This window comes from Triturus cristatus, chromosome 2_2, assembly GCF_964204655.1.
Source record: "Triturus cristatus chromosome 2_2, aTriCri1.1, whole genome shotgun sequence".
Taxonomy (NCBI): Eukaryota; Metazoa; Chordata; class Amphibia; order Caudata; family Salamandridae; genus Triturus; species Triturus cristatus.
The window spans coordinates 750,471,429-750,490,348 of NC_140582.1; the positions used below are offsets into that span (position 1 = coordinate 750,471,429).

An 18,920-nucleotide genomic window follows, 5' to 3' on the forward strand; every position below is an offset into this window, starting at 1 on the left:
ATTTTGTGAGCACCAGGTGCTCTGCTTAGGTGTTCGGAGATGTGGAGTTCTCTACATCTCTGTCAGAGCATAGTATGAGGTAATGTTCCAGGGCATTTACCTAACAGTGACATGTCCTAAACAGCTCACCAAGACAATAGACATGTAGAATTATGAGACAAGTATAGCTTTCCCCATTGCTTTAATCCACAGCTGAGAAAAGCCCATGATAATATGCCAGTCAGCAGGCTCTGAATATGGCAGGCCCCACTACCATATTTTTTTACATTTCAGCGATAGTCAGATTCTGTTATCTAAAGGTAGACCTATTGCTTCCAATGATAATGTACTTTGAATGGGTTATGGATAAGTTGCTTGAGCTCATGATTAGCTGTATGTTCTTAGTTGTCTGCTCTTGATACTAAAGCTTTCTTTCCCTTTTCTTGTATTTCTCTCTCAGAAGCATTTCAGTCTCAGTGTTCAGATTGGATAAATTGTATATTTCCAGTGCATAATTGAGGGAACTCTATTTAATCTCAATCATGCCATGGGGGTGAATGTGTTTCCTTGTCGTCTCCCACCTTTCCCGACCCTATGATATCCTCACCCTCTGTAATAAAAGGATTCACCAGCATCTTTTAAACCACACCATTCTTGAATTAGTCTTCAGTAACATCCATTAAAAGGCTAATGAATTCTAAAACTGTGTATTATTATATTATGGGGGCTCATCACCCCAGGAGCAAGGACTCTTAAAACAAGAGAGCTGCGAAAAACCAAAAAAACCAAATGAACTTAGACAAATTACAACTTTATTTGTAATAGTTTTAAAAATACAGAAAAATATGAGCTGAAGGCAGAAATAAACAGTGTATCAAGATTCTTTGCTTCTGTGTAGAACTCCGCTTCAACCGATCTGCCACAGGCAGAATTTAGCATACCTATTCTAAAGGCAATGTGTCAAAAACCAAATGTACATTTTTATACAGTTTACAATTCAAGATGAAGTGCCAATAAAATTTGTGCGCAGTAGAAGGACAAGTTCCTCTGCAAATCTATTCAATCTGTGCTGAAGTAAATTCTGAAAAGGAAAAAAATAGGAACTTTATATTGTGACTAAATCACAATGTCACAAAATACAAATCTCCTTACGGTTTTGACCTGTTAATACAACATAACTTCCCAGTTTGAGACAATGTTAACAGAATCTGAAAAGTTAAACATCTAATATTCACATTCAATGAAAACAGGGAATGGTAGGGCCCATGTGTTATATGTAATGTGGAGGTTAGGGAGAGATAAAGAGAGATAGACTTTAGTCAACCCACACCTTCAGTCATGGCTCCCTATTGTGTGGTTGAAGTGAATAATAGGTAAAATTAAAACATTTCGTCATCAGTAGAGCCACCTCATATTGCTTTGCACACAAAAAGATGCTCAGGAACCGTGACACCAAAGTTTTTGAGGTTTTGGTGTTTATATAATCTCAAACATTGCTTGTTTATTTATAAATAAATATATATATATATATATATATATATATATATATATATATATATATATATATACATATACACACACACTTTTTTTTTTTATAAGCCACTTTTTTTGATGTTGTAACAGGAACATAACACGAAAGTGCTAGCGTAATGTGAAGTACCTAGGTACTAACTTAGATCATTAAGCAGAACATGGTCTATGACAGACCAAATATAGTCCAACCATTTCCCCCATACCTTCCCGTGCTTTTGCAGACAACCCCTCGACACATTATTGGTTCCTCAGAAGTCCATGGCTAATCACCATTTTGCGGGGGTTGGTGGAATATTTGAGTTCCAGTGTATTGCAAAGTCTCTTTTAGCAAGGAGGATGCCAATTCCCACCAATGTACGTTTTCCCCTGGGACCCCTCCCGCCAGATCCTCCAAAATACCCATAAGGGCAACTTATGGGTGATGAGTCTATTGGTTGCACCTGAACCCTTGGTGAACAAGTTACCTTTGATAATGCCGTATCTGGTAGAGACCATCTAGCCAAAGATTCCTTACCTTAGGATAATCCTGTACGACTGAGCGGGCAAAGTGCCTGTCTCGCTGGACTGGACTGTCCAGGCAGCAGTACTTCGTAAATGTGTGCATGGAGGCACACGCTCCTGCCTGACAGATATCCAGGACAGGTACTCTGTGAGCTAATGCAGTGGTCATAGCCTTGGTCTGGTGAAATGAGCCTGCAAACCTTCAGAAAGTTGCCTCTGGGACAATGCCGAAGCAGATTTTGATGCAGAGCACTCTCTGTAGTGAGAAGGTTTTGTTTCTGCACCACCTTGCCTTTTTGGCTCAGAGGTAAACTATAAAGAGTTGCTGGAACTCTTGTGCTGTCAAAGTAGAACAACTCTTTTTGGTCCAGCTGATGGAGTCTCTCCTTTAGAGGGGAGTGGTGAAGCATAAAAGGTAGGCAGGGTGAAGGACTGACCTAAATGAAAAGGAGATTACAGTTTGTCTGGGTAGATGGTAAGTTACACAGGCTGAGAGGATACAGTCTTTAGCTCACTGACCCTATAGGCAGATGTTATCGCCAGTAGGAAGGTTGCTTTGATAGTAAGGAGCCTGATAGGGAAGTTGTGCAACTACTTGAAAGGAGCACACATTAGAAATGTGAAGACTAAATTTAGGACCCACTAGAGCATAATGAACATATTTTGGAGACCTTTCAAAAACCAATGTAAAATAGGGGATTTGAAGAGGGATGGCTGATCTGGCAACCACAGGAAGGCTAAGATGGCAGAAAGATAGCCTTTTAAAGTGCCCAAACCAGAGGCGGTATGGGTGAAAGACCTACAGGAGGCCAGATCTCCACTTGAGACAAAAATCGTCTCTGGACGAGAACAGCCTTGGAAACTCCAGTATGCAAAATTGCTGACATTGCTTGTCCTCGGTGGAGGCGACCAGTTCCAACCAAGGCTCTCCCCATGGCAGAAAGAGACCATGCGCTACCTCTGGATGGAGATGCTATTTGTGATCCGCTAGGCATCGACGGCCGAGTACATCCACTCTGGAGTTTGTGGAACCTGCCAGGTATTGAACCACCAAGGACATGCCCAGCTGTTTCAGCCATTTCCAGAGATGTAGGGCCTCTTGGCAAAGGGTCCACGATCCCACCCTGCCCTGTTTGTTGCAGTACCACATGGTGTGGTGTTGTCTGTGAGCACTTGTACCAGCCTTCCTTTGATGGAGGGTATGAAGGCTTTCAATGCCAGCCGAATTGCTCGGAACTCCAGCATGTTTATTTGGGGTCCGGATTCCGTCGGAGACCAGAGTTCTTTGATCTCCACCTCGCACAGATGGCCACCCTATTCCAGGAGTGACGCATCTGTCACTACTGTCTGATCTGGCTGGGGAAGGGAGAGATTTCTGCATCTGACCCAATAAGGGTTCATTAGCCACCACTGCAGATCTATTGCAGTTCCCTCAAAAATTTAGACCATGTCAGAGAGATTCCCCTGGGCTGTGACCGCTGGAACTTCGGGTCCCACTACAGAGCCCGCATATGCCATCTGCCTTGTGTCACTAGTAGGATGCAGGAGGCCATGAGGCCAGGCAGCCTCAGTCATTCTCACCCAAATCCAGAATAGAGGCTAAAACATCGGTATCATAGCCTGAATATTCTGGACTTGCTGCTCAGGAAGATGAGGCAGGAACTACACTGCGCCCAGAACAGCTCCGATAAAAGGGAGTCAGGTGTGACTTTGGCACGTTGATAGTGAACCCAAGCGAATGCAGAATGTTCGCTGTAGTCTGAAGGTGGGAGACAACAGCCTGGGGTGATCCCAACTTCAGCAGCCAGTCGTTGAGATAGGGGTAGACTGGCATGCCTGATCTGCACAGATGAGGTGCGGGCATCACCATCACCTTGGTGAACACCAGAAGGGCGCTGTTAAGGCCAAAGGGGAGCACAATTAATTGAAAGTGCTCATGGCCTACCGTAAACCCCAGGTAACGCTGATGGGCATGCAGCATGGCAATATGGAAGCAAGTGTCCTGCAAGTCCAACCCTACCATCCAGTCTCCTGGGTCCAGGGCTGACAATACCTGAGCGAAAGTGAGCATCATGAACTTCTCCTTTTTAAGGAAGAGGTTGAGGATTCTCAGATCTAAGATAGGGCAAAGCCGTTTGTTCTTTTTGTGGATCAGAAAGTAGCGGGAATAGGAACCACTGCCTACTTCTGACACCGGAATCCTCTCTATGGCTTCCTTGGCCAAAAGTGCTGGGACTTCCTCGCAGAGCAAAGACAAATGATCCTCTGTCAGCCGATCGTGAGTGGGAGGCAAAGGGGGACGAAGGATTTAAAGGAAAGAGAGTAGCCTCTTCAAATAATTTGTAACACCCACCTGTCCGATGATATGGACTGCTGGTGGTGGAGAGGATGGCTGATTCTGCCACAAACTGGCCGCCCATGTTCTTGTAGGGCAAGATTAGGCGGACTTAAAGGCTGCGGCTGTAGGGAAATGGGTAGTTGTGGCAGACCTCTGGCTACCTGACCCACGGGGTTGATATGAACTATGTCCTCGCCCCGGCACAAACTGGGCAGCTTGCATGGGCCGGTGGCTGGAGTAAGGTTGGCGCGGTTGAAAACCCCTTCTGTAGCCACAAAAGGGGCGACTGGCTGACTGGGGTTGGCTGAGGGGCCTAAGTTCTTAACGGTAGCCTGTGAGCCCTTAAAGCCCTTCAGTGCAGAGTCTGCCTGGACTCCGAAGAGACTGTTGCCATCAAAGGGCATTCCTTGAGGGAAGCCTGGCCATCCCCTGAAAAGCCAGATGTTCTCAGTCATGCATGGTGTCGAAGAGCCACTGTCATCGAAATCGCTCAGCCCAGCAAGTCGGTCGTATCCAAACCATGAGCCAATGGTAAACTTTGCTGCATCTCTCCCATATTTTACCGCTTGGGAGAGCACGGCCCAGACCTCCTTCGGGACTTCTGACAGCACTTGCGCAACTGTGTCCCACAGAGTGTGGGAAGAGCAACCCAATAAGCATAAGGTGTTCACCAACCGCAAGGCTGGTGGAAGAAAACATTTTTCCCAAGCTGTTCAGCCTCTTGTATCCCGTTCGGAAGTGCGGCAGGGAATGTGCCATGGGGCGTAGAGGCTTCAACTGCAAGGTCTCAGATGTCCGGTGTAGAGTAAGGAAACTCTGGTTCCTCAGGTGTGGGGCGGTGGCGGCAGGCAATTGTCCTATTTACAGGAGCCCATATACTGGGCTTGGACCAGGTTCTCAGTAGGACATTCTTCAGTGCATCATTAAAAGGGAGCAAGGGTTCTGAAGGGGAAGCTCCTGGCTGCAGCGCTTCTGTCAAGATGTTAGTCTTGACTGGCACCAGGGGCAACTCGAGATCCAGGCCCTCAGCTGCCCTCTTCACCACCATGGAATAATACGCTCCCTCCTCCGTGGCTACGGTAGGGGGAGAATGCATACCAGTGTCTGTGGATGTGTCCAGACCACTTGCATCCTTTAATTCCTCACACCACTCCATATCACTTTTTTAACTGGTATTTTAAAGGGTCATGTGACCCCTACCATTCTTCTCCCTTGCCTAGCCCTTCAAAACATGTCTCAAGGTCCGACTTACTGGAGTTCTGTTGCCTCTGGCAGAGGTGTCAGTTAATGCGGCTTACTGTCCATGCTGTCTGGTATCAGAATGGGGCTGGTGGCGCCAGTGGCATCAGGAGCATAAGCGTTGTGCTGGCATCAGGTAAGGTCGTGGCAGCACGACCGGTCCTGGTCAATGTGGGCCAATCTGACCCGAGGCTGAAGCTGTTGGCGCAGCTGGGCCGCTCAAATGCTCGGCGCATGGGCCTTGTGAAATTCTTTGACTTAAGTGGGGGTCGCTCCGGCTCACGGAAAAGGTCGGCGGCTTTTAGTCAGCCCAGGCAACAATTCTTAAGAACCTGCTGATGCTCCTTCATCGTGTTGGCCGACAGATGAGGGGAAGTCAAAGTACGCTTCAACTTCTTGTGCTTCGAGGACCGGGAATGGGAAGAAGATGACTTGGGACTTCTGGAGCAGTCCTGCGACCTCCCTCTCGATCGGGACTGGTATCTCCGAGGAGTTGCGCAATGCAGCGTTGCCTGCCAGGCCGCCAACAGCCTCAGGGACTGCTTCCCCAAAGCCTTCGATGCCATGGCCCGGCAGTCCGAGTCGTGGTCGCGTCCAAAACACCACAGATACACGAGGTGTGGGTCTGTAACTGACATGGCGCAATGGCAAGCACCACACAGTTTAAAACCTGTCTTCCTCAAAGACATCCCTTGACACATCAGAAGGAAGTATTTCCTCCAAAGGACTTGACAAAACGTCTTTCTCCGGATCAACGCTAACTGACATGGTAAGAAAAGAACCAAGGTCAGCGCATCAAGGTGGCCCCTATATTGGTGATGCGGACGTCACTTCGGATATGAACGATGATGCCACGAGAAGACAGTCAACGCCATCTACTGGCACGCAGGGGTACTGCTCACACAAAGATCTTCTGGATCCAGTTGGATGCCTAGGAAATTCAAAGGTAAGGAATCGGAGGCTAGATGTCTTATTCAGATAAGTTTCTCTTTATACTTGCAGGGTCAAATAGTGGTAGTAAGAAGCGACAAAATGACGGCAATATTATATGGTCAGATAGCAGGTCACTAGCCTTAGCCAAAATGTAAGATTATGTCATCTTGTAGGCAGAGAAAACAGTGGTACAAATTTCAGCAGTATACATTTGGGAGGTGTTGAATGAAGAGGCTGACAAATCTAGCAGGATGATTCCTCTCATGACTTTGATTTGATGCTTTATCAGAGGTGGAGAAGGCCAAGCATAGATCTTTTGTGATTTCCAGGAATACTCTACTGCAGTGCTTTTATTCAAGGAATAGAGATAACGGGACATGGGGATAGATGCTTTTCTGCCATTTCCTCAGACTCTGAGAACCTTTGCCAGGATCAGAGAGCAGTAGTGACATTGATTGCACCAGCTTGGTCCCGCTCTTGCTTGTTTCCTCTCTTGAGTGCAATGTCAGTTTGTCAGGAAATACTTCTCCAAATGAGTCCCTGTGCCTTGGAGTTCCAGAGGTTATATTAAGAAACTTTAGTCAGTCTCAAACAGAGCACTAGACTTGAAAGGAAAAGTTTGAGAGGAAGAGGGTTGTCAGAGGAAGTACAGGCTTCAAGGAAGTATTCAACCTTAAAAACATACAATAAGCATTGAAAGTCTTTTCGAAGTGGTGCACCTTAAAGAATATGGTTCCTCATCTGAAGAACTTAGCAGACATTTCATGATTTCTGCAGGATGGGTTTAAGTTGAAGCTAAAGGCCCCAACAGTAGTCTATGCATCCTGGAACAGTTTACCAGATGACCAGGAATTGGTCAATATAATGTTTAAGGGTGTTCAGTGTGAGAAGTTGGTCTGATGAACAAGTTCCTTACCTTCGGTAACGATGTATCTGTAAGAAACATTAGTTAGTTAGATTCCTCACCTTAGAATATCCCCAGGCGTCAGACTGGATCCGGAAGATTTTTCGTCAGCAATACCCCTTGCGCGTCGCTAGGCATCGTCTGTGGCTCCGCGTCCGGCGTCGTCGTGCGCCGGAATGACGTCGGAGTACTTAGACGCCGCCCTCGCGCGCTGACGTCAGTTCTTGTACATAGCCTTCCGCGCCAGGAACGCAGAGCCGACACTGGTGCCAAAAAATTCTAAGGCCCTGAAAGGGATAACCTTAACCCTAGATGTCAGTTCGCAGAACGGGGAGGATGGGTGGGTCGGTGAGGAATCTAACTAACTAATGTTTCTTACAGATACATCGTTACCAAAGGTAAGTAACTTGTTCATCTGAAAGAAACACGTTAGTTAGATTCCTCACCTTAGAATAGATACCCAAGCAATACCAACCCCGGTGGTGGGTCTGCGAACCAAGATCACACCAGAAAGTCCTGGAGGACAGAACAGCCAAAGAAGCCATCCCTCCAGACTTGGCTGTCTAGGCAATAATGCCTGGCAAACGTGTGCAGCGAAGCCCACGTTGCCGCCTGACAGATGTCCTGCAAAGGGACTCCCCGTCCTATAGCAGTAGTAGCCGCTGTGGCCCGAGTAGAATGGGCGCGCATCCCAACATGCGGTTCCTTTTTTGCCAAGGAATAACAGATTTTTGTACACAAAACGACCTACCGGGAGATGGTCCGTTTGTGTACAGCTTTTCCCTTCTTTGCACCCACGTAGCCAACGAAACGCTGGTCGTCCACTCGGAACTGTTTAGTGCGGTCCAAATAAAAGGAGAGCGCACGTTTTGGGTCCAGACGGTGGAGAAGCTCTTCCTCTTTGGAAGGATGCGGAGGCGGAAAGAAGGTGGGCAAGGTGACAGATTGCCCAAGATGAAAGGGGGTCACCACTTTCGGTAGAAAGGAAGGACGAGGCCGAAGGACAACCTTGTCCGGATGAACAGATAGAAAAGGAGGCTTGGACGATAGAGCCTGGAGCTCACTCACCCGTCTAGCCGAGGTGATGGCTACCAGGAAAGCAGTCTTAAGAGTTAGAAGACGAAGAGGACAATTGTGAAGAGGCTCAAAGGGAGCGCACATCAGGAATGTCAAGACAAGATTCAAGTCCCACTGAGGCATTACGAAAGGGACAGGCGGGAACGTGTGAGTAATGCCTTTAAGAAAGCGTGACACTACAGGGGACTTGAAAAGAGAGGGCTGATCTGGAAGCCGTAAGAAGGCAGAGAGAGCAGCAAGATAACCTTTCAAGGTGCCCAGGGCAGAGCCCTGCCGGGCCAAAGAAAGAAGAAAGAGGAGAACCTCAGAAAGAGGGGCGGAGAGGGGATCCACAGCCTTTGCTGTGAACCATGCCACAAATTTGTTCCACCGGCAGGCGTATACCGTCTTTGTGGAGGGACGCCTGGCTGCCAGAATGATATCACAGACTTCAGGAGGCAAGTCAAATGGCATCAACTGCCGCCGCTCAATCTCCACGCATGGAGGTGGAGGCTGGACAGGTTCGGGTGGAGGACCGTCCCCTGCTGCTGCGACAGAAGATCCTCCCGAAGGGGCAGACGTATCGGAGGATCTAACCAAGGCTCTCCCCACTGCTGAAAGAGACTTTGCGCCACCTCGGAGTTCAGACGCCATTCGTGATCCATCATGCACCGGCGGCTGAGTTCGTCTGCTCTGGCGTTCAGAGAGCCCGCCAGATGTTGAACCACCAGGGTGACGCCCTGGTGTTCCAGCCATGTCCAGAGGCGCAGAGCCTCCTGACAAAGGGTCCACGACCCCACCCCGCCCTGTTTGTTGCAATACCACATGGCGGTGGTGTTGTCCGTGAACACCTGCACGACACTTCCCCGGACAGAGGGAAGGAAGGCTTTCAGTGCAAGTCGGATCGCTCGCAGCTCCAACAAGTTGATGTGGAGGCGAGACTCCGCCGGAGACCAGAGGCCTCTGATCTCCGCCTCTCCCATATGGCCACCCCATCCCAGGAGAGACGCATCCGTCACTACGACTTGCTCCGGTAGGGGTGCTGTGCAGTGCCCTCCGAGATCAAGACATGGTCGTACATGTTGCCGTGATGCTGGGCCCACTGAAACTTCAGGTCCCACTCCAGAGCCCGCATGCGCCGCCTGGCGTGATGCACTAGTAGGATGCAGGAGGCCATCAGCCCCAGAAGCCGCAACACTAGCCTGACCGAAACCCAGGATAGAGGCCGAAAGATGGGAATCAGGGCCTGTATATCCCGGACCCGCTGCTCCGGTGGATGGACCCGGAACTGTGCCGAATCGAGAACCGCTCCGATGAAGAGGAGCTTCTGAGAGGGGCTCAGGTGTGACTTCGGCACATTGATGGAAAACCCCAGCAAATGCAGGAGATCCGCCGTAGTCTGGAGGTGGGAGACGACTGCCTGGGGCGAGCCCGCCTTCAACAACCAGTCGTCGAGATAGGGGAAGACTGGAACCCCTGATCTGCGCAGATGAGCTGCTACCACCGCCATCACTTTCGTGAACACCCGAGGGGCACTGGTAAGGCCGAAGGGGAGCACGGTGAACTGAAAGTGCTCCTGACCCACCGTGAACCGCAGGTAACGCCGGTGGGCCGGCAGGACGGGGATATGGAAATATGCGTCCTGCAAGTCCAACGCTACCATCCAGTCTCCAGGGTCTAGGGCAGCTAGAACCTGAGCCAAAGTCAACATTTTGAACCGTTCCTTCCGGAGGAAGGCATTGACGTTCCGGAGGTCCAAGATATGGCGTAGGCCCCCTTTGCCCTTCTTGGGAACCAGAAAGTAGTGGGAATAACAACCACGACCTACTCCTGGGCTCGGAACGCGCTCGATGGCCCCCTTGGCCAAGAGGGCCGAAACTTCCTCGTGGAGAAGATTCAAATGATCCCCCGAGATACGGTGGTGCTGCGGTGGCATGGCTGGAGGGGTCGTCTCGAAGGGGAGGGAGTAGCCCCTTCGGACGATTTGCAGCACCCACCTGTCCGACGTGATGGAACGCCAGTGGAGCAGGTGATGGTGAACTCTGCCGCCCACTGGCGTGGAATGGGCCTGAAAGCTCGGACTAGGAAGGCTTTGAGGCGGATGCTGCCGGGGTGGATGTGGACTGACCGTGTCGTCCTCCGGTACCGCCTCGGCGGAAACCAAGTCCGCGACCGCGTGCAGGCTGGTTCTGCGGCCGGTGGCTAGGCGGACGTGAGGAGGTGCCCCTTCCTTGGCCACGAAAGGAGCAAAAAGCGGAAGTTTGTGGCCGCGGGGCCGAGAGGCCCAAGGACGTGGCCGTAGCCCGGGAGTACTTGAAGCAAGCCAGCGCACTGTCCGCTTTGTCACCAAAAAGGCGAGCGCCATCAAAAGACATGTCCATGAGGGTGCTCTGGACATCCCCTGAAAAAGACGTGGACCGCAGCCAGGCGTGACGTCGAAGCGCCACCGTGGTAGAAATCGCCCTACCCAGCGAGTCCGTAGTGTCGAGTCCACATCGGATTGCATGGCGCGCTGCATCTCTCCCATCGGCCAGGGCCGAGGAAAGCCGCGTCCGGGCCTCCTCCGGGAACAGTGGCAGCACGTCCTCCACCGCATCCCACAGAGAGTGGGAATAACGGTCCAAGAGACAGGCGGTGTTCAAAGACCGCAGGCCCAAACTGAGCGAAGAGAACAGCTTCTTACCAAACTGTTCCAGCCTATTGGAATCCCGGTCCGGGGGAGCGGAAGGCAAGGAGGATTGGGAGGTAGAGGCCTGGATAACCAGGACTCTCGGGGGTGGGGTGTTGGGACAGAAAACTGGGGTCGCCCGGAGCAGGGCGGTGGCGCCTGGCAACGTTCCTATCCACAGGAGGGACTGTGGAGGGCTTGGACCAGGTGCCCTGCAGAACGTCAGTGAGGACCTCATTGAATGGCAGCAGAGGCTCAGTGGAGCATGCGGCAGACTGAAGCACCTCAGTGAGGATGTTAGTCCTCACAGCCACGGCAGGCAGCTCAAGCCCAAGGGCTTCGGCCGCCTTGCACAGCACCACAGAAAAAGCTGCACCCTCCTCCGAAGCCACAGTCGGAGGAGAGATGAATCCAGTGTTCGGAGAGGTATCCAACCCACTGGCCTCCCCCAGTTGATCTGCCCAGTCCTGTGCAAGTTGGCTCTGAAGGGCCATAGGGTCATCAGACCCCTCCCAGTCGCCCCCGTCATCCGATTCCTGATAAACAGGAGGAATGATCGGAGCCGGTCGATAGACAATATGTGTCTCTAGCAGCATCGGATGCGGCGTCGGGCGGCGCCGCATCGGCATCGGGACCGGACAGGGGCTGAACCGGGGATCGACGTCGACCGGAGCCGGCGTCGGGGGTGGTATCGACGCCGGCGGAGGAGGCGTAACTAGGTCGACCGGCGTCGACGGGGGCCCAGGCTCGGGCCCCTCGGGGACCTGCGGCGTCGGGCCGGAGCCTCCAACGGCGCCGGGGCCGCCTGCATGCGAGGTCGCCCAGTCGAGTCCGCGGGGCCCGAAGGCGCGCCAGCGGGCGTCGACGGCGGGGCCAGGCTCCTCATGGCCGAGAGGAAGGCACTGACCTCCGCCGGCGTCGCGTCAGTCCCAGGGACCGTCGGGTATGGGGACTTGCGCGGCACCTGCGGAGCCGCGGGGGTGGAACCACCCGGACCCTCGGCCGAGTCGCGCGACCGGCGAGGGGAGTCCGAAGAGCGGTGTCGCTTCTTGGACTTCTTGGAGTGCCTCGACTTACCCGAAGACTTCGAGCCAGACGAGGGACGATGTCGAGTGGCGAAGCTCGAGAAGCTTGCGGGACCGCTCCCGCCTAGCTTTCGAGGTCAGGGCCATACAATCGGAGCACGACGCCGCGTCGTGGTCGAGGCCCAAGCAGTACAGGCACCGGCGGTGATGATCGGTCACCGACATCAGTCGGTGACAGTCGTCGCAGGCCTTGAAAACCAGGCATCCTACCGGCACCGGAGTCGAGAATTGACCAAAAAGAGTCAAAAAAGCTAGTCAAAAATTGACTAAAGGGGTAGCTCTCCCGGATCTGCGCTAACTGGCGCGGAAAAAAGAAGAACTGACGTCAGCGCGCGAGGGCGGCGTCTAAGTACTCCGACGACATCATTCCGGCGCACGACGCCGACGACGGACGCGGAGCCGCAGACGACGCCTAGCGACGCGCAAGGGGTATTGCTGACGAAAAATCTTCCGGATCCAGTCTGACGCCTGGGGATATTCTAAGGTGAGGAATCTAACTAACGTGTTTCTTTCAGATATATGATGTCACTAGTTCTAGTGTACACAGTGCTTAATTTGTAAAATATGAAGTCCAGGTGCTCAATTTTTTTTATGATGCCACACCCACTTCCTCCGGCTCCACCCACTTCCTACACTGGCTCCACCCACTTGCTCTAGGGGCTCCACCCACATCCTCAACTGGTACCACATAAAGCCCAATGAAATACCCAACCTGAATTTCAGCAAGGGAGGTTTCCTCAAGTAAGGTTTTCATAGGAGGTTCCCACCGCCCCTTGAGGAAAAGTTTTAAAAAATGAAATCAAAAGTGCATTTAAAGCACAATTTTGGAATAGATTGGCTAAAGTTATTAATGCATTGAAATGGGAACAAGGTCGAACATGTACGCCAGGGTGGATGTCTTCATCCCATATAATACATGGCCACACCACCACCTTTTGTACAAACCACTTAAAACCTTAGTGCGTAGCACTTTTATATTATAGAGTGAGCATGCTTGCAATCACGAAGAATACAAATAAAATCTCTGGTGCTGCAAACTTAGACACACAAAAAACCTGCTGGATGTGTGCTGCATGCAGATATTAGAAACACTTCAATACAAGACAGTTTAAAAAAAAAAGCTGGAGTAGTTTGGAACGTGTAGAAAGTGGAAACATGCAGAAAGAGATTCAAGCGTTTCTCTATGTAGGGGGTGAAAAAAAACATTTTCTCTGTTTGTTCATGTAAAATATTAAAATAAAGCAGAAGAAAGAGATAGCAACAGCTGTAATCTGCTGCTATAGATGGACCTGTTGCAGCTAAGCAACAATAAGTTCATGTCACAACTTCGTTTTTGCCTGTGAGAGGTGTGAAGAGGTCTGAATAGAACACACATCTGAGACTACCTCAGGGAAATAGAAGTCCTCAGCTTTAGCCCTCTCCTTGTTTACACCAATGAATAAAACAGAGTCAATGAAAGAAAATATCAGCCTAGGATCACACAAATTGGCTAAGTAGGGAAGCCGGCAGTGATCCCAGGTTTCCAATTTTCACTGCAACTCAGACACCAACTGGGGATGTTTTTCTGACATCAAAGGGTGATGTTTTGTCCTGAAAGACGATGTTATAACGAAGGTGACAGGCAGAATACATTTTATTTTTGATGGGCATACAAGCTCTTCATTAAGGGGAGAAACTGAAAACTATGTTACCTTCTTGTAGCATACGGTACAGCTAGGTAGGTGAGCTGTCCTGAATAGCGGGCAATTGGCCCCATAATGTGTGCCACTAGCCACTGTTACCTTTAGCCAGTACAAGGTTTTCAAGAGTAAAGCACATTACCATGTGGGACTACTAGTTTCACTTTATAAGATTTCAAGAATGTGTGCTGATGTCAGAAAAACAAGACTACCTGAACGTGTCACTTAGGGGCGGCTCCTCCTGTGTCCTTCTCCCACATGCCCTTCCCTGGCCAGTACCCTCAGTGTGACCAATGCCCCCATGGCCACCTCACACTGCAATCAGGCCCTTGCCACAAATTTCCCTCAGATGTGCATTTGTCTCCATTACTCTTCTGTTTAGCCTGCAACCCCCTTGCACAGTTGTCTGGCTTCTGCTCAGTCTTGCTCGTACCACCCCTTTCAGTCCCAGTTCGCTTGTACCTCCTTGGGCCCCAGTCTAGTTTGCGGTCCCTTACACTCCAGTCTGTCATGTGCCCCCTCCCTGTCTTTATACCCGAGTCTGGCTTGTAGCCTCCAGACACTTAAGTCTGGCTGGTCACTGCTCATTAAAGCTTCCCTTTCTTTGTCAGCTTTCTAAAAATGCTGGTCCCTAAACATCTGACTGACTGAAAACCTGCAGTCTCTGCGACCCCAGGGACCTGGGTTGAGAAGGCTTAGTTACTCTCACCTGTTCCCATGCAGTAGCAGAAGACAGGAGTCTTGCGCTCTGAAAAAAGGCCTCGCCTTATACTGGAGGGAGCACTATTCATAAGTGATAGGATAATACAGCTCCCTTTCTAAATAAACCATAATCTGATTATTTCACCAGACTAGTGCAGACTCAGCAGAGGTAAAACATATTTAAGATAGCTCTGCATGTTAAAGGGTCTTAGTTTCCCATTACATTATGGTAGTTGTAGTTCTTTGCATTGCACACATTTGTGATCCTTTAATTTGTTTCTAGTGCAATGGACATGAGGACGAGCACTACTGCAGAGCTGGCAGTCAACCATACAATTGTGATGTATTTGAGAGTGCACTGCTAAAGTGCACAACGCTGCTCTTCTTTCATGTGAGAGCAGCGTCATGATTAGGTGGGGATGGGAGCAGAGGAGCACTGAGGCGGCGTCTGGCAGCAGGTAAGTTATTTTATGGATTTTTTTTTAACTATCCCTTCCCCACCAAGTGTTTTTGGCAGTAGCCGCTACTGGTGCCAGTCGAGGCAAAATAAATCTTTCTTTAAAGTTAAAAGCCAGCAGCAGTGGAGGAAAAACTGCAGCCGTGGGCCCCACACTATAAAACGTTATTTAGCATAAAGAGTAATTTCACTGCTTTGTAGACAAATACACCACTGAACACTGGTACATAGCTAATGGCAGAAAAATAAGACTACCTGAACGTGCCACTCCTGGCAAAATTCACGTTCAGGTAGTCTTATTTTTCTGCCATTAGCTATGTACCAGTGTTCAGTGGTGTATTTGTCTACAAAGCAGTGAAATGGCTCTTTATGCTAAATAACGTTTTATATTGTGGGGCCCACGGCTGCAGTTTTTCCTCCACTGCTGCTGGCTTTTAACTTTAAAGAAAGATTTATTTTTCCACAAACGTTAAAAGACAGCAGCAGTGGAGGAAGAACTGCAACCGTGTGCCCCGCACAATAAAACGTTATTTAGCATAATGAGCCATTTCAGTACTTGATAGACAAAGCGCTGAACACTGGTACAAACAAACTACTGTTGGCATAATTTTTCACAGTCATTGCTTACCGGGACTGCGGGACAGCATTTTTAGTTTCAAATGATCTGCGAGGCATGTCTGCTGCATGATTACTGGTTGCTTCCGTCGTCGGGTGATTAATGTGGTAGCTGTGGTGTGCTGGGCGGGCCGTCAACGAAGACACTGCTGATTGGTCTGACTCTTGCCACACACTTGACGATTCGCTAAGCAGGGGCCAGGCTAATGTTATATTTTGCAATTGTTCATTGGTAGTGCTCTAGGCTAGCGCACTACCAATGCATGATTGCAAAATGAGATGCGACGTGAACTACGCTGCGCCGAGGCAGGGACCTCCCAGGCAGTTTCACTTTCCTGCGGAAATGTGTGGCACACAATAAGGCGGGCGGCCGGGCTTCCTTCATCCAATTTGAAATATTTATGCGCACGCAGTCACGTGGGAACAGTGCGATATTAGCTCATCACAGGGGAGACTCGGACCCTACTCTCAACATAGTGAGCAGCACACAGCCAATTATTACATTACCAATATTGCGTGTAGAGTACAGTGTACTCTAGACGCAATATTGGTAATGTAATAACTGGCTGTGTGCTGCTCAGCGTGAGAGTGTAGACCCGGCCCTGAGAAATAAGTGCCGGTGCTTAGCACCGGAAAGCACCGGCACAAATTAAGCACTGAGTGTACACCTTGTATCAGTCCAAACAACCCTTATGGTGATTGGTTGTAAAGTCAACCTTATAGACCAGCTATCCTAGTGGTAGCATGGACAAGAGCAGTCTTAGGCTAAACTCTGTATGGCATGTGAAGCCAGCTGTTATACCATTACAGTCCCTTGAATACCAAATGAAAGGACACCACACCAAGTATATATAAAGTTAGAATGTATTTATTCTAGCATATACCCTCAGCACTCTTTATGAGGTCAGAGGTCTAAGTACAAACAATTTCTTAAGTAGCATACGTTAAGTTACACAGGAAAATACAGTTAGGCCCAGGGGCCACACAAACCATATACTAAGAAAGTGGTACAAGTACCACTTCACGAACAGGGAGTAGGCCTAGGGCATCGCTGGGGCTACACTACCCTACCAAGAGTTAGGAATTGGGAGGCCCACGGGAAGCGTGTGCAGTGTGGAAACACACACGCGGGTTACATTAAAGTCAATGGGAATGTAACGGATAGAAATAGGGAGAATAAGGACACTTCCGAGGGAGCTAGGAGGAAGCAACTCAAGACTTTGACACTTGGATAGTCAATATCCACTGGAGCACCGGAGTACTCGTGCTACCTCACCCACAGGAGACGGTGTGAAGATGTGTCGGGTGTCGTCGCTGGATCCTATGGATGCCTGAAGAACAGATGCTGGCAGGCGGCCAGGAGGAAGATGTCCGGTGGATCCAAGGATGGATCTTGAAGGAGGAACACCTGCAAGCAGAGGGGACAAAGTCTGGGTCACTAGCCAGTGACCGTGTGGAACCAGGCGATTTCGTGCAGACCACAGGTGATGTTGTGAAGCTTGTCTCTGTAGCTGCGTGGACCAGTAGGCGTCGAGGACGACCAGAACCAGGATACGAGCTGTCCCACGAAGGATCTTGCTGATGGCGGAGTCGACGTCCCGATTGGAGTCAACAAGCCTTGGCAAAGGCAACCCACGCGGAAAGGGAAATTCGCTTCAGGTGCATACCAGGAAGGTCTGGGGTACTTCTCTTTCACAGGGAAGCAAGGGCCAGTCTGAAGGAGCCAAACCAGCAGTGTCTAATTCAAGGTTCGTCGTCACAGAGGCTACTAGCCAATGGGCCAGCAACCGGACAGACGTGTCGAGCAGGAAAATGCAGAAGGGCCCCACGCAGAACTCGTGGAGTGTGGAGGGCTGATCTTCGGTGCAGATGGTGCTCGGGGTTGGGGCTTCTCAACCCCAGAGTACAACTTCGAGGATGCCTCAGAAGCTGCGCTGGAAGCTACTAGCCAATTTTCCCAGGTAGTAGGTCCCACGTCTCTCGTCGCCTCCACGGATCTCAGCTCGGCTGTGGATCAGGGTCAGAGAAGTCTGGAAGTCAAGGCGCTGGTCGGGTTCTGCAGTCGGTTCCCCGTAGAACGTTGGGCAAAGCAAACGGCAGGTCGCTTGATGGTGCCTGTTTTCACAGGGTGGCCACTCCTTGGCCACAAGGGAGATTCTTCAGTCTTCTTCTTGTCGTCGAATGTCGAAGGTCCAGAGTTTCATGTCTTGTTTCAATTCAGGATAATCCAAAGTCCTAGGGACTCAGCTCCCACTCTTATACTAATCTGGGGGGCTGGGTTACCTGCTAGGTCCCTCCTATGGGTGGGACCAGGGAGGGGAGTGGTTACACCCCCTTCCCTTTGTCCAGTTTCGTGCCAGGACTGGGGCTGGAGTGCCCCAGCACCGGTTTGAACCGGGCTATGCATGGGACACCTTGTGTGCCCCAGGCAGTGTCTCGTTTCTTTCATCCCTCCCTGCCCGAATTCACTAAGTCCTGTCTGGGGTGGTGCTATCACCTTCCAAGGCAGGAAACCTATTGTCCAAGCCTCCCTCGCTGGAAGGACTCCCAGCAGCAGGAGGTCAGACTTGTGTCTGTGGCAGCAGCGTCCATTTAGTGACGCTAGGGCTCTGGTTAACTTTAACCGGGTAGTAGGATTTCAACATGTCTTCCCCCTCTAGAAGGGGGGAATACCATCCTCACCGCCAGAAATGGTGTGGGGGGTAGTATTCCAAAGTGTTAGACACCTTACACGACATGTTTTGATAAAGCCAAACCATAGTTACCATAACCGCGAGGATTATAAGGCACTTTAAGAGTATATGGTAGGCGATATCATAGAACAGCTATAAGGACATGGTTACGAAAGCTGCAGACAGGCTCAGCTCACGCTAGAGCACCATCTCACATGTTACCAAGCACTCTGCCTCCAGGATTGTTGAGGCCTGCTATAGGAGTGGCTGACAGGTTACCCATGTGTCTATATCTAAGGTAGGTATAGGAATACTACACCTAAGCAAGGGGTGATTACACAACCTTGCCCCAGCTGAGTGATCAGCCAGTTGTGTCATAATGGAAGGCCAGCCAGGGGTGGCATAATACATGCTGCAGCCCCTGGTAGGCCTAGGGTACACCTATGCCCTGGGTACCTAAGGTACACTGTACAGGGCCCTAGAAGGTGATCCTTACCAATCGGGTTATGCACCTAAAGTACATAGTATGAATTTAGAGAGAGAACAGCTGGGCTGTGGG

The 18,920-nt window shown here is 50.3% G+C and overlaps 1 protein-coding gene across 5 annotated transcripts in view; it reads right to left on the reverse strand.

Moving 5' to 3' along the window:
• Positions 1-774: 774 nt before the first annotated feature.
• Positions 775-18,920, reverse strand: part of PCM1 (pericentriolar material 1) — a 1,275,228-nt gene continuing 1,257,082 nt past the window's right edge. For all 5 annotated transcript variants that reach the window (XM_085641994.1, XM_085641996.1, XM_085641995.1 and 2 more), the window contains one exon: positions 775-1,060. In XM_085641994.1, the coding sequence (XP_085498120.1) occupies positions 1,035-1,060 (26 nt within the window). In that variant the 3' untranslated portion in view covers positions 775-1,034. The remainder of the gene's footprint in view (positions 1,061-18,920) is intronic.